Source organism: Amphiprion ocellaris, chromosome 3, assembly GCF_022539595.1.
Source record: "Amphiprion ocellaris isolate individual 3 ecotype Okinawa chromosome 3, ASM2253959v1, whole genome shotgun sequence".
In the NCBI taxonomy this organism is placed as follows: Eukaryota; Metazoa; Chordata; class Actinopteri; family Pomacentridae; genus Amphiprion; species Amphiprion ocellaris.
In genome coordinates this window covers 22307352-22323706 of record NC_072768.1, presented here as the reverse complement: position 1 = coordinate 22323706, position 16355 = coordinate 22307352, and the positions used below count along the sequence as shown (strand labels likewise).

At 40.2% G+C, this 16355-nt stretch overlaps 1 protein-coding gene across 17 annotated transcripts in view; it reads left to right on the top strand.

Moving 5' to 3' along the window:
* Positions 1-16355, top strand: part of LOC111570087 (unconventional myosin-IXAa-like) — a 151119-nt gene that overhangs the window by 110298 nt on the left and 24466 nt on the right. For all 17 annotated transcript variants that reach the window (XM_055008730.1, XM_055008729.1, XM_055008735.1 and 14 more), the window contains 9 exons: positions 5740-5861; positions 8056-8197; positions 9918-10113; positions 10997-11116; positions 14625-14700; positions 14848-14991; positions 15425-15464; positions 15597-15719; positions 16225-16305. In XM_055008730.1, the coding sequence (XP_054864705.1) occupies positions 5740-5861; positions 8056-8197; positions 9918-10113; positions 10997-11116; positions 14625-14700; positions 14848-14991; positions 15425-15464; positions 15597-15719; positions 16225-16305 (1044 nt within the window). The remainder of the gene's footprint in view (positions 1-5739; positions 5862-8055; positions 8198-9917; positions 10114-10996; positions 11117-14624; positions 14701-14847; positions 14992-15424; positions 15465-15596; positions 15720-16224; positions 16306-16355) is intronic.

Sequence of the window (16355 nt, the reverse complement as noted above, 5' to 3'; positions counted from 1 at the left end):
CAGTCAATCTAGGCTTCTAATTTGCTACTTCGCTAAATATCAGTGGTGTTTCTCCATAATTACACTCTACATGTAATGTAGCTTTCAGTTGTCAAAGTCATCACTGCATTAATGAAATAGAAAAATAAACCAACAGTGCCAGTTTCAAAACAATTTGAAGTCCAGAAAAGACCTATGTGAAGCTTCTGTCACATTTTGTGGAAACAAGTGTGAACTAAAGCCTTCTGTCAGCTTCTACGCCTGATTCTGGAAGGTGATGTTTACTGTCCATCAGGGGGATTTTCCTCCTCTCTTCCCTCTCGGCTACACTTCCCTCCAACCGATCAGTTGGTCTTATCAGCAGAGTGTGTTTACGTTTGGAACAGCAGCCAAAGCTAATAGCACCACACCAACCCCAGCCCACAGCTGGATGGATGACGGTGTGTGTGTGTGTGTGTGTGTGTGTGTGTGTGTGTGTGTGTGTGTGTGTGTGTGTGTGTGTGTGTGTGTGTGTGTGTGTGTGTGTGTGTGTGTGTGTGTGTGTGTGTGTGTGTGTGTGTGTGTGCGTGTGCGTGTGTGTGTGAGGACTCTCCTATTGTTTACACTGAACATGCCAGTTGGTGTTTGATTTTTTTTTCTGTGTGAGAATATATCGAAGTAATAAAACACACAACGAGTACGCCTAAGGCAAAAACAGTGTCATGTTTAACTCATGAGATATCTTCCTGACTCAGAAGTAAAATATAAAACATGTGGTCTGGTTTACCTTCATCTGATATAGAATCCTGCTGCCTACTGTTGAGTGTAATGTAAGAGGTTTAAACAGTAAGCAAGTGCCAAAAGATTCTCTAAATGAAGTCTGTACTTCTTAAGTAGAACCTCCCAGATTTTAACTAACTCTTAATCAATAGTCATGCTAATTAAATAGCAGTTTTGTGTCAATTATATACACCATTATTCCAGTCACACAGTCAAGCTTACTTCTTGGCAAAACCCACTTACACAGAATAACTAATTGCAACACAGTTGGCATCTCTTCTTTATTCTGTCTCCATCAGTTTCTACATCTCTTTCCCTCAGTCCTTTTAAAACCTCCAGATCTTGCTTCTGCTCCCATTATTGCACCACTGTTTCTCCTGTCTGCTCAACAAAAACACTCTGCTGTCATAATAAAAGAGACAGGCACTGAGGGAGGGAGAAATATAAAGACAGAGGGAATAGAGAATTGGAGAATTGCACATAAACACGCATGACCTCCGTCACCTCTATACCAGGACGTTCAGCCAAACACAATTCATGTTGCTTGAACGCTGCACTGTGTTACACATCAGAGAACAGACACAGAGTTGGCTAATAGCTGGAGTGATGGCTTAAATCCTCACCAACCTCATCAGCCACAACAGAACTCCCTGCTTTCTTCAACACAGTGGGAGGTTTTAGTGCTGGGGGTATATTTAGATTATGTGTTGCTGTCCACTATATTGGTTTGGCTTCAGAATTCTTAGACTAAGATACTTTAAAGATAAAATACATTTGATGGTTGGTGTTGGTCATTAATTTGTATATACTTGGGCGTCCGTATAGCTCAACACGTTGAGCGGGTGACCCATGTACAGGGCTGGTCCCTGATGCAGCTGGCCAGGGTTGGATTCCCGCTCGCGGCCCTTTGCTGCATGTCTTCCCCCGACTCTTCTCCCTTGTTTCCTGTCTCTCTCTCACTGCGCCTATCTAATAAAGCTGACAAAATGGCCAAAAAAATAACTTTAAAAAAAAAAAAAAATTTGTATATACTTAATTCTTTAAGTATTTCAGTCGTCTGCTGGCTGCTGACATCCAGCTTCACTTCATTCCATAGATGTTCTGTTTGTCTGGTGCAGCTGGAGGTCACTTTTGTTATCGTTCTGTGACCCTTGGCATTACTGAAACAGGTAATGTGTGCTCCCAGACATGACATTTACCTTCTTCAGACAATTAATGTATCATATGTTGGATATTAGGGAGTGTCAGTGATGAAAGAGAAAGTAATTAGATGTTTTACTTAAAGACCCCCTCCAGTGAAAATACAATTTGTTCTCTCTTTAACTTCTCCATATGGTGTTTTTTTATATGCTAGAAGACAAACTTTGACCTTGAAACTGCAGTGTACTGATGACAGCTTCAAAAACACGGATTCAGACTTCCAGGGTTTCATATGTAACAAACCAGAGGAACTAATCCTGTCAACTTGCAGGGTGGGACCTTCATCATTTTCATCAGTATTATTATTCTTCTTCAGAAGCGGTTTTTGAACATATATGCCTGATTTACTCCAATATTACAGCTTGCCATTGTGTTGTGTAGAATATGTTTAAAGTGTTTCTGCAGAATTGTTGGTGAGCTGGTGTGTACGAGTTGCTATGAGGGGTGGTAGGGAGAGAGGCGAAGGTTTCACTGATCACATTCTAGTGGAGGCAGCAGTGTAGAGTTGCATGTGAGCCTTTGGAAGGGAGGAAGGGATTATTTTCATTCATTTCATTGTGGACCAGAGTGAGATAGATCCGTCCACAACCCAAATCTACTGTATCATTTTAAAGACACAAATAGAACTTAGGATTTTTCAGACACATCTTTTTTTTTTTAACTAACTTGCTCAATTAAACTTTGTCATCCTCACCTTGGTTGACAGAGGTGAAACCAGACATCTGGGATCTGCAGGAGAAGAGTGGTTTGATCTGAATATTTAAGTCTGACCGCTCCTATCTTAGGTTTTTAAATGAGTATCTCCATTCTCTGTACACTCTACTAGTCAAGCCTTGGAGACTGCGGGTTTTTTTTTTTTTGCCAGAGCATTATTGGCTTATACGACTACAGTGTTCTTGTATACTTGGCTCAAGACAAACATGTTTCTGGTTGCCATTGAAACTCAAGTTTGGCCCTCGTCTCCGATTGTGATATTCAGGGATTGGATCTCAGGTAGCACCTGGGAGGAGGAGGGTTTGGGAACTACCAAGTCACATGTCTGGTTTTTGTGAATGATGTTCTGTGAGCTTCATCATGCCATGACTTTCAGTGTGCACTGGGGTGGTTTGGAACCAAGTGTGAAGTGACCAGAATGAGAGTCAGCACCTGGAAATTAGAAGGCATTGGCTCTCTGCTGAAAAATGGTGGATTCCTCCCTCTGAGTTAGTGGTTAGTTACTGCCCCAAGTACAGGAGGTTTAGTATCTCAGGATCTTGATCACAAGTGATGGGAAAATGGAGCATGAGATGGACAGTTTTGTACACTGCCAGCACTAATGTGGGTGTTAAAAAGGACCATCGTGGTTTAACAGTCAATCTGCATTCCAGCTCTCATCTGCGGAACTGAGTTTTGTTTATTGACTGGAAGAATCAACCTTAGAGATAAGACATCCACACCGGAGAGGATGCTTGTTTGCGTAGAAGTGAACCAACTGAGGTGGTTCAGCCTCTTGTTAGGAAACCTCTGGAGTGTCTTCCTTTGGGAGGTTTTCCAGGTGCGCCCAAATAGGAGGAGACCCATTCACTTAAGGAATTGCATGTCTCATCTGGCCTGTAGGTGCCCCGGGATGCCCCATGAGAAACTGAAAGGTGCTGCTGGGGAGAACAAATGTCAGGAATATTCTGCTTAGCATTCTGCTACCGTGATTCCACCCAGGACAAGTGGACAAAAATTAATGGATGCATTTATTGGCATTCATGTTCCATTATCAGTATTAATAAATACTTTAACTACATTTTTCTGAAAACAGTCTTGCAAAGGAGAAAACCAACAAAAATTCTCCTACTGTTCTGAAGTTGCTAGGCCTGGCGTGTCCGGTACGTAATAATGAATCTCCAGGTACGCTGCTGATTAGTGGAACCGTAATTGAACCACCATCTCTGCATGCTTCACATACTGAGTCACAGCTTTGCAGTCCTCTGTCTGCAGGGCCCGGCTGTTTACGTTCATGTGTACAGTATATGTCGTAAAATGGCTGATGAGAGTGTGTGTTTATCGCTTTATCAGAGTGTCTGCGTCTAATTGTCTCTCTCTCCTTGAGTAAACACATGCGTTCACAAACCGGCTCACAGACACAACAAAGTTAGCCAGATGAACTGTGTCAGCCATCGGTGAGTGTTCAGTTTGAGGAGATTTAAACAAAAGCACACGAATGCAACATTTTTGCAGCTCTGTTTTCATTTCGCTTGATCCGGAGCGACCTCGGAATAAAACCAAACATGCCACATGTTCTGAATGCCTCGTCAGTGATTCAACAGCCTAAAAACAGAAGCAGAGAGCCGACGTGTCGCATGTATAAAAGTATGTTCCAGCGCTGCTTCAAATACTTTTACTGCTGTCTCAGTTTAATTATTGGCCAGCATGTGTTCCAACTGATTGTTAAAATATTTTAGATTTTTTTCCTTCATACCATAACATTAGTTCAGAAATATATGAAACTCTAATTGAAACATTAAAAATGGTGCCAACATGCAAATGTAGCTCTAAATAGGAATATTGTATATGTATTAACACACGTTAGTCCCAGACACACAAATACTGAGTCATATTTGCATCTGGGTTTATTTTAATATTAGGCTTCACAGTCCTGCATATATTGATTATTTTCTGGGGTATTCTGGTCTGCTCTTGATATGAATTAATTGTCAACAGTATCTTTTTTTCCTCATCTCTCCATACCTGACTAAACTACACAAATACCCTGACAACATTTATGTCCCTCCCATGTTGCACATAAGAAATATATTTTTTTTAAAAAGGAGATTGCCAGTTTTCTGTGCACAGTCATTCTCTCAGAAGTGAGAAATAGTTTGCATTGGTTTGTCTAACTGCTGGAAAGGCTCTAATAATAACAGAATTAGCAGTCCATTGTTTTTTCAGTCTTTGGATATCAGGCGACGTGAAGAACACTGTGGTATCCAGGGCTGCCATAAGCTCTGTAGTCCTTACTGCTATTAACTGACCTGATACTATCCCCCTCCTTTTCTTCTAGTCTTGGTCAGCTCCACTCGCTGCCTTGCTAGTGCTGACTGTGAATGCAGTCCCACAGTAAGACACACTGTGACCGTTTACATGCCTTTCTCAAATGTACCTCAGCAGTAGCTTTCCTGGTAGAGGAGAACATTACCCACGTACCTCCTCCTCCACTTTTTCCTGCTTTTCATCCCAGCTGGCATGAATTCTAACTCTTGTCTCTCACTGGTTTCTGCCCTGAGGGTATTAAAGGGACATGGGTCATATACCTCAGCTGTCATCGGCCTCCGGGGGCACATGGATCTCACCAACTGACTGTGCTTTTACTGACAGTCAACAAGCAACCAGGTGTTTTCATAGTGGTATTTCTGGTTTTTCAGTGTAATGAAACCACTACTTAGATATGAAAAGTATGCACACGTGTAATACTTTGTGGCTAATGTGTGCCACACATTACTTGTTGTAATTATAGTAAGGGTTGAGTACACGTATGTTACCGAATAGAAAATCGGAGATGTATCTCTTAGCACTGGAAAATATCAACGTGCCTTTAAGAAAGTCGCTTTACACTCAAACTCTTGTTATGTAGAAGCTCATGGGCAGCCAGAGAACGACTAAAAGCAATCAATATGCCTACATGAGTGTTGAACAACAGAATAGCGTCTTCAATAAACCTTATTTATGCTTCACATTCACACATGACATTCGTCTCTTGATCCTTAACAGCTGCTTCATCTGTGCTTTGTGCATTTACTGATTGGAGTCATTCGTCTGTGTTTCCCCCTCCAGGAGGAGTACAGGGCAGAGGGCATAACCTGGCACAATATCGACTACATTGACAACAGTGGCTGCCTCAACCTCATCAGCAAGAAACACACAGCTCTGTTCCACCTGCTGGACGAGGAGTGCAAGTACGGCACCTGTTGACTCAGACGTATCCAGCTCATCTTGTTGCCTGTGTCGTTGCTATGTAGATTACGGTTAAACCAGTCATCTCACACATCAGTTACACACCATTTTCTGTGTGATTTAACACCACTACTTGTTTCCCTGAAACCTAATAAGCCAAATATTGTATTTCACAAGGATGCCACCAGTTCTTAACTTTCAAAGCTCTTTATTTCAGATGCAGCAGGCCAACTCCACTGTAAAGTCCTGCAAAGAATCCTCAGAGCTCTGAAAATATATCAGACTACAGTTGGTGGTGGGGCCTATAATGGGTACCAGTTTGGTTTTCTTAACTAATGGCTGGGTTATCAGGAAATTTTCTGTTGATGTTCATGATCCCAAGATGATGAATCAAACTGCTTTAGTGGCCTGACCTCCATTTGCACTGCTTCAAATCTAGTCAAGTGGCAGCAAACATCACAAAAATGTGTTATTTATGTATACATTTTACGTTTTAGATAGTCATTAAAAAGTCAGATCTGCACTGTTTAACCATCTGAACTGTTTAACTATTTTTTATTTTGCTCCTGTGACATTTTTGGTCACTGTGGGCTCATTTTTCAAAGTGCAGAAATGTCAAAAGTCAAAAATATTCTTTTAAGTAGTATAGCATGTAGAATAATGTGATATTGATGAAAGATAAAGATTTTAAACTTCGATTTGGTTCATTTTCCCGATGGTACCACACGTCACACGATTAGTCCAACGGCCATGTAAAAGTTGAAACTGTGACAATTTTCTCCCTTTATATAATTACTTGCTCATATAAATGGTTTGACAGTGAGATGTTTTTGGAGAATAGCTTGAAACACACTTCCTTTTCACCTTTTTACAGTCACTTCTCGTTGTGGATACCAAACCATATTTCACTGTTGTACGCTGCTTCGTTTGTTTGTTCTTTTATGCATTTGATAAATTGAAGACACAAACTGCTCCCTGCACACTCCTTCAGCCTAATTAATACCAGCACTGAGATTCCTGCTGGGGTTTAACTGAAGAGTAAAGATGTACCTGATTCTTCCACCAACATTATGGGATAAAGTTTTAGTTATTCTCTGCCTTCCTTTTCTGTGGTGACATGTTGTACTTGAGGTCAGCACTCTGGCTTTTCTCCTCCATAAATCAAATCTAACACTCTCCCACCCCCTCGCATAAAAGCGCATCAGGCGCTACACACACAGCCATATTTATCTATGTTAGCTGTCATCTTACTTGCCACTTAGCGTAGCTGCTTCATCTGGATCTAATAATGCCTGGAATGGACCATGTATGTGTGTGTGTGTGTGTGTGTGTGGGTGTGTGTGAAGGAGGGGGGCACTTTTGGAGAATTAAGGTCAAAGGGGGATCTGTGAAGAAAAAAAATGACAGAGGGACAGGGTTTCTCAGGGGGTTTATGCTGCCATAGGAAGGAGCTTCATGCTAAATGATTATAGAGAAAGAAGGAAAGACGCTTAGAGATCCCATCATTCACAGTTAGTGGAGCTCACAGGGCTTCAGGGCCTCTGGAGAGATGGATTAGGTTACTACAGAATAGGTGGTGAGTGTGGGGGTTCATTTTTGCAGTAACCGCATCAAGCTTTAGGACCCCTGCGGATATACTTCAGCCAGCAGTGTGTTTTTGAGAGGTGCAGGGAAGAGAGGTTTAGATGATATGAAACATCTCTTTAGGAATGTTGAACCAGCCAGCATAGGTTAGTAATAAATGGGTAAAATGTCCCTGAAGCAAAGGTGAAAACAATAAAGAAGAATGTGGTAGTAGAGGCACTGTAACTCCGGTTAAATTTAAACCATAACACCTAGTTTGTAGCAGAGTTTTAATCCCTGAGGTTTGAAAGAATGGAATTAAAGAAGCTGTATTCTTTCTTTAAATTTAAGGAATTAACAACTGCATCTATTAGCTGCTGCACTGGTGCTGCTTTGCAGCCAACAGTAGATTGAAAATACAAGTCAATAATCATGAAATGGAATATGTGTGCTACCCTATGAAGCTTCTCCTCATTTAAATTGACAAAATGCCAGCAAATAATGAATACAAAATGAATACCAGAGTTTGGTACCATCAGCTGTCTTCAGTAGAACTAAAGTAAAAGATTTATGCAGTTTGGAATCTTTGTCTTTCCTTGGACCAGGAGCCTGATAGAATTGTTGTCTTTCTAGTTTTCCACAGGCTTCCAATCAGACCTTGCTGGACAAGTTCAAGCGTCAGCATGAAGGAAACAGCTACATCGAGTTCCCTGCTGTCATGGAGCCTGCCTTCATAATCAGACACTATGCTGGGAAAGTCAAGTACGGAGTCAAGGTGAGATACGTATTCATGTGTGTATGCATATGAGTTTTGTTGCCACACTTAGTGTCTGTTACTGTAAACAGCTTGATAAGTATCCTCCATTATTATGACATATTTTTGAATGAGTATGTGCAACTGTAAGTATAGTTCTTTATCCTGGTGCAATGCTATAAATTCTACCCCACATGCTACTAGCCAGACGCTAGCTACAAATTAAGCATTATATCCTAGTGGACAATGTAGTCATCTGTATTGTCTGAGTCTTTGTTTCTAGTCAAGAAGCCCTCCCTAATATTCTCATACCTTTTGATTGCTAAACCCAGTAATGTCCCCTGTGTTTCGCGATGACCCTAACCCGCTGAAGATGGCAGGTTTTAACGGCACGCTATCTTTATAAAACATCGCCATAGTAATACCGTTTACCAGAGCCAGAAACTGAGAAGAAACTCAGGAGGAATCTTCAGATTTTGAACTTTGCAGTTGTCTTTGAACTAATCCCGTGTGCAAACTGCTCGGGGTTTAGAGGGTTAATATATTTATGAAATCAAGGACTAATGGAAAATGAAGTTGTCAGCAGTTCACCATCTGAATTTCTACTAACTTGCATTAAATCTGGATTGAAAGTCTGAGCGAAATGCCTAAATTGTCAGTAAAATGGAAGCATTCTGTCGGATTGCATCTCTAAACTGATGAGGGAAGTTTCTCCTCGCTTCACTCAAACCTGTATGGACTGTATGGAAAGACTTCAGCAGGTCGACTTGTTGTTCTGTCGACCTATTTTTGCAGCGAGATCTAATTCTCTGTTCATTTCCCAGCTGCGTTTTGATAAGAAGCACATGTGCTGGAATGAGCCGAGCGTATTGTTGTTTGACTCTATAATATAAATCCATAACAGCTGGTTATCATGGCTGTGGAAAAGTATCCCATATCTGCTGAGAGGCAAGGAGTCGTTTGGTGTGAACTGTGCAGCAAGAGCCACGGTAGAGAAATTAGTCTGACGCTGGCTCGGTAGTGAACGCACAGCTGACTTGTATCATATGGAGAGAGAATATGTTGAAGGTTTACACTTCATGGCTCTGTTATCATAGCGCAGCTTCAGTTGGAATATTTCATTCCTTAGAGACAGATGGGGCATGTGTTTCTATACACATATGCATGTGAGAAAAGATTTTCTTCACCTCATATTTAATGTGAAGCAAGAGAAGAAAAACAACTAGGAATTAATTACATATTTACAGTTTGTATGACTATTTAACTTTAACCATGATCAATCGCCTGAAGATTAAAGGAATAGATTGACACTTTGGGAAATAATAATTATTTGCTTTCTTGCACGAGTCAGATGAACATCAATCTTCTCATGCAAAAGGTGAAAAAGCTCATTTTCCAAAATGCCATACTATTCCTTTATCATTTTAAATCTGTCCCTGTAATTGTGGAGTAACAGCAGTGAAGCATTTGACCATAAATAGCTTTAAACTGTGCTGCCAGCTGGCTTTGCTCTGCTTAACAACAATAAAAATCACAGCACAGACAATAACTTACAGTATGCCCTAGTTTGTAGTAACTAATAGGTCTTACAAATGTTCCTTTGTGTGTGTTTGCAGTCATAAATTTGCTCTCCAAGATAAAGATAGAGCTTGACAGAGTGATAGTCTAAGAGGAATTAGGATGATACAAACTTAGTCTCAAAAAATAACCAAAATTTGACCTTTGTCTTTCCTTCATTCAGGACTTTAGGGAGAAGAACACTGACCACATGCGTCCCGACATTGTGGCCTTGCTGAAGAGCAGCAAGAACGCCTTCATCTGTGGCCTGATGGGAATCGACCCTGTGGCGACGTTCCGCTGGGCGGTGCTGCGTGCTTACTTCAGAGCTCATGTGGCTTTCAGGGAGGCCGGCCGCAGGCACACCCACAAAAAAACTGGTATAGAATTCATTGTCAACTCATTTTTTTACGTGCTTCCAGCATCTGAGAAACTGAAGACTCGTGGATTACTTTGATTTTGTTGATATTGTCTCCATAGCAATAGGAAAACCTTAGTGTTTGAGTATTATATGGCTGAAGTGGCTAACAATTAGCTTTGATCATATAGCCACTGGTCAGAAATGTAACGCTGAGGGACATTCAGAGAGGGTGAAAACTTTAGGACCGATTTCAAACCAATACAAACTCAAAGAGTGTTTATCTGTTTTCTTCTCTCCTGCTCTCTGTGCTCACATATGCTGCATCTTAATACAGCTGAATTCCCAGTAAGGCTGTTCTCTGTTACATATTTTTCTGTTTCTGCTGTCAGAAAACAGAACAGAGTTTGAAATAGTTATTGAAACACAGCCCATTAAGGTTGCATGTTAACCAGCAGTCACTTCAGAGCCAATTCCAAGCTGTTGCTCTGCAATGTCATCTGACAAACTCACCACCACACATTAAGTTAAAGACAACAACTGTTGTATGAACTCAACAATATTTCATGTAAAATGATAACTTAGAGAGAAAGTTAGAAGCTCATTCACATCATAATCAGCTGCTGTTTGGTCCATACTGTCAATCACAGACGCAGAGAGAGTCTTCTTCCTGAAGAGGGTGTGACCAGCTTTTAAAGCTACAGACACTGAAACCAAGGATTATACAGTCATGGTCATATTAAACATCTCTGCAGTATTTTGAGCTAAAAAAAATTGGAGGACATGTCAGACTTTTAGTAATTTGCTATACTTTAAAATGACTTTTTCTTTCATGAGCCCCAATTGGGACATTTCATGAGAAACAATCTTCATCTTTTCTCACCCTCCCTCTCTTTGTGTTTTAGGAAACGATGCAGCAGTTCCCTGCGCGGTCGTGAAAACTGTCGACAACTTCAGTTTCCTTCACCACCCAGTTCACCAGAGGAGCCTCGAGATCCTTCAAAGATGCAAAGATGAGAAATACAGTGAGTTGCTCCAAAAACCTCCAAAAAGTCTCTTTGACAGGTTACTTACATTGTTGCTAATAGAAAGTGAAAAGAAAATTGAACAGAAAACCAGAAGTGCTTGTGTGCAGCCACAGTTCACTAGCGGACCCTCATCGTAATTAGGACACGAATAGTGAAACCACTGTTTTTTTAATGCTGTAGACTGATTTCCAGTGTATTATTGCAATATGTTTTCATTTAGTTTAATGTATAGTGAATCAAAGCTCCCTGAAAATATACCAACAAATGGTCTGCATGTAACACACATGAAAGGGATAAAGGCAGCTGTGGAAATGACTGTGATTTTCTCATTATTCACAGTGCTTCAGTCTCTGGAGCTGCTTTCAGAATAAAACAGTCTTAATAAAAGACAGTGGTCCCTCCGAAAATCCACAAAGTAGCGACCATATTTATTTTATTATTTATATATATTTTAAGGCTTTATAAACCCTCCCCACACACAGCACAAAACCGCAGAGCAACACTGTGCAGAGATCAGATGTCTATGTGAAATGGACAAAGTGAGATGCTGAATGCTGCTGCACACTGGAGACAGAGGAGGCTGATGCTACAGTCTACAGTGCCCAGCGCTGCACGCTGCGCAATTTATTTCCATTTAATATTCTTTTAATTATTATTTTCTATATTCTTTTATATTGTGTTACAATTTTTAGGCTAGAAAATGCTTTTTTTTACTGCAAAAATAATTAAAATAATGTAGCGGTCGCTATGACTGAATTGCTGTGCTGCAATGCACCATGGGAGTTCAGGGTGTTGGAGGTTTAAATGTCATTGTTGTGGTTTATGTTAGTGTTCCAGCATTATTAGTGTTTGTGTTTTATTGTGTTTTTGTGATTTAGTCAGCCTAGTTAGTTTCATATAACCTCAGTCCTTCCCTCTCATTGGTAAAAGTTTTTATCTTAATGTCTGTGTAATTCAGGTTTTGATACTATTTCAGATCTGACAGTTTTTTTGCAACATCAAGACATAAATAAACATAAAATCTCAGTAATATTGACTCTACACATTTAAAGCACTGCATTTTGTGACTACTGATAGAAATGTGTGTTTTCTAGTTGTCACTCATGTTTAAGAATATGAGGAATTTTCCTTTAAAAAAAAGAAAGATTTCATCAGGTTCAACTTCTGTGTGTTTTATTCTGGAACCATAAATTCAAATTTTAAACACACTGAAATTCTTCATATCTGAGCATATCCCTGTTAATGTGCTTTATAATAGCATGGATTTCTTCTGATCTGAGGTAAAAGTGCTCCCATTTCCAGTTTCTTATATTCCAATCAGAAGCCCTAAACTGAATCAGATAAATCAATCCCAGGCTGTATTGAAGAAAGCTGATGATAATGGGTCATTTGTGGTGTTACTACAGCTGCTGATAAGACATTAGAAATCAGCTATGTGGGTCATCCTGAGCTCTGGACTGACTGAGTCACCTAGGCACAGCACTCACAACCAGGAATATCCTCACGCACGAGTGATCAGACAAATGAATCGGGTCTTTGTGGAGCAGCAGGCTTTAATGACACCCGCTGATTTTCTTTCTGTCCTTTATCGCTCGTTTTACCACTGATAACCGCATTTGTGTGGGGGAGTGTGTCATCATGTGCCTAAACATCCAAGCGTGTTTATGCACATCACGCGTCCTCATCTTGTAAAGCAGCACTTTGCTGTAATTCCAGTGGGATTTAACAGCTGTCAGCACTGAAATTGATTTCCAGGAAAATTTCCAAGTTAATTCCCCACAGCGTTTCTTCTGTTAAAGGGAAACTCCAATGATTTTACACCTCAGCATCTATGTAGCCTACTTGGTGGTTAGTGTAAGCCAGCCAGTGAAAACAGTTGTGCAATTTCTTCTTGAGCTTTAGAGGACCTTTGCCAAAAAAACAACCTTTTATTATCTAATGGAAAAACACTATTAACCCACAGAATCACAAGGTTTTTGTTGTTTTTTTTTTTACTGTTGTCACATTTTTCCTCAATGTGTGCTCGTTTTTTTTTACTGTAATATAAAGTCTTGAACTTCTATGAAAACAGCACAACAATGGCTATAAGTAGAGCAAATTAAAAAAATGTCTTCTGTGCATTGTGATGTGACAAATCTTTTGAAAAAATGAAAGTTTCCATACTTGTCTTCTATCTGCTCTCTGTAACAGACTGCAGTTCAGCCAGGTTCAGCTGGCAACTGAATTGTTGTAATGTGATTGTTGGTCTTAGCTGAGTCAGTCAGGACTTCTCAGCTACACCGAGGGGCACAGAAGTTTTATTTTTTTATAGACTCTGGTTAGTATGAACAATTTGTTTGTAGCAATTTCTAAATGAGGTGTGTAGAACAAAATTAATTTGATGAAATATAATATCACAATTTTAAACTTAGGTTTGAGTCATTTTCCAAATACAACTACACGTGACACACAGTTAGTTCACACGCTGTTGGAAAGCTGAAAGTCTGATAATTCTTTCTAGTTTTCAGAATGTTGCATTTTAGGGGTGTGAGTCACAGTGAGGACTAAAAGCTGGAATATCACAAGCTCTGTCACAACTGTTCGTTTTAATTTTCTCTCTCTTGAGTCTCAGCTTTATAGAAATACACATACACAAACCTCACTCTCTCATTTGCTGGTTATAAAAGAATAGTTTTATTATTCACTCTTTTTCCAAAAGAGCTGATTGATAACATCACAGTTGCCAGGCGACCGGCAGAGACATCAGCAAGTTACTAATCCCAGCTAAAAAATAGTTTGTCTTGTTGAATATGAACATCTTTCCCCTGTTCCCAGTTTTTGTGCTTTGCTAAGATATCAACGCACTGGATGTGGCTTCATACTGAGATAGTGGTCTTAATCTTCTCATTAACTCTCTTAACTCCATCACGTCACTTGACAGTTTCAGGACTCGCCTTCACTAAAACATGTTTTTGTCTTTGAAAGAGAGCTACACACCAAGTCAGCTGCAGTTCTGTGAGATAAATCTGAGCTTAAACATGAGATAACCACAAATGTAAGCAGCCTGTTTTCAAACGGAACGTCACGCATTAATGCTTCACCACAAAAGCCACTGAGGTGAAGAAAAAAAGACACACACACTCACGCAAACTGGGAAGCATACTTGGACAGCGTAAAGCTACAGCACCAAGATAAAGTTTTAGCTGTGGATAATAGTAGATATGCAGCATAGAAGTTAATGAGAGGATGGTGGGTAGATAGCAGCTGAAGCCTCTGTATGAAATTCATCATGTCAGTGGTGAAAATGCGGTGGGGTGGGGGATTGAAGGTGAAGAAGAAAGGGTAGTGTTGGGATTTCAAGGGAAGTGGAACTGAAAATAAGAAAATTGTGGAGGCCCTGAGGTGCTGGAATTTTCCTGTTCCAGTTACAAATAGAGAGTGGCTGAGATGCAGCTGCAGATAAATCTAGTGAGTTTTGAATCTCATATATCTTTCCTTTCTTTTCCACTCACCTCTTTCCATCCAGGTATAACTAGGAAGAATCCCCGCACACCATTGTCAGATCTTCAAGGAACCAACGCAATGAATGAGAAGGCCAGCTGGTGAGTTTGAGTGTGGCATGGAGAGTGTAATTTCATCCCTAAATCATTATTAAATCAAATGACTGTGTGTAGTTAGAAAATAAAGATACTGCTAGTTCTGCTCAAGAATCAAAGCTGTGTCTTGTCTCGCCCTCCCTGCCCTTGTAGGGATGGCTACAGTGTTGGATGTAATGGTCGCAGCTCCAGGTCAGGCCGACTGTCCTCATCGGGAAGCCCGACCCTGGAAGAAGACGGGATTTTCCTCAACTCTACCAACAGCAAACTTCTGGAGAGAGCTCAGGGCATCCTACTGTGAGTAACACGCATTAACATAATGTCACAGCTTTCTCTTTCTGCCATTTTTTTTGTTGTTGTTGTTTTTTTTTGGTCAATTCTGCTTAGTTTTTTTTTTTACTAACCAACCACCGGTGGTCTTGTAATAATATGTGATATGAGCCAGTTCTATGCTGTCACCAGCATACTGTAGGTTCTGCACTTTTTAGCTCTCTGAAAAACTTTCACCTACCTTGATAATTCCTTGCCAAGACAAAAGATGATATCCTGTTGCATTGTGGGTTCTCTAGTAGGCACAATTTCCAGAAAAGTAAGTGTATGAGAACTTTATATTGCAGTGAAAAATGAGCCCACAGTGGGGTTCAGAGGGTTAAATGGCATCTCTGGTAATTATACATCATAAATTCTGTACTTAATATCAGCTAATGAAAACATTATCTCTCACTTTTAGGAGAAACAAAAACTGCAAAAGTAAACCAACCCTTCCCAAGGTAAGATACTGACCTGACACGACACAAAACAACATTTGTACAACTTCTATTTTTAGAATCACTCTCTATAAACTGTGTCTGTTAAACACAATAAAACACATGTTCACATATTATCTGCTTTTGTGTGTGCAGCACTTGCTGGACGTTAAGTCTCTGCGCTACCTGAGCAGTGTGACGCTCCATGACCGCATCACCAAGTCTCTACTTCACCTGCACAAGAAGAAGAAACCGCCCAGCATCAGTGCTCAGTTCCAGGTCAGTGCTGCTGTCGCCCTCTGCTGGAAAACTTGGTGAAATACAACAACAGCAATGACACAGCAGACTCAGTATTTGTAGGCATTAAAGAGTATTCATCACAAACAAGTAAAAAATCAAATGTCTTTAAACATGCAGACAGAAAAGTTAGAGAGATTTGAACAGCTCTCTGCTGCACAACTTATAGACTGTAGATACATGTTGTTGCTAGAATCAGGAAATCAGAATTGTTAGATAAATCTTTTATTGTCGGCTGCTGTTATTTGATGCTTTTGTCCTGCACATTTATGTCTCAGTATAGTTATTGTTTGTGATGTCCTTCTCAGGTTCCTTTCATGTGATCCAACCAAAGCAGATTTCTATCAACCTTCAGCTACAACATCTTGTATATTGTATCTCTAATCAAAAATATGTTTACAGGATAAGAGCTACATTGTGTTGAAAATGCATTTTCCTTTACATTGAATGAGGCTGTGATGTTTTTTGTTTGTGTTTGTGTGTGCAGGCATCACTCAATAAGCTGATGGAGACTCTTGATCAGTCAGAGCCGTACTTTGTTAAGTGTATTCGCTCCAATGCTGAGAAGGTAATTATTGCTGCAGAGGAGTCGTCACTGAAATGCAGCTGCTCTGAATG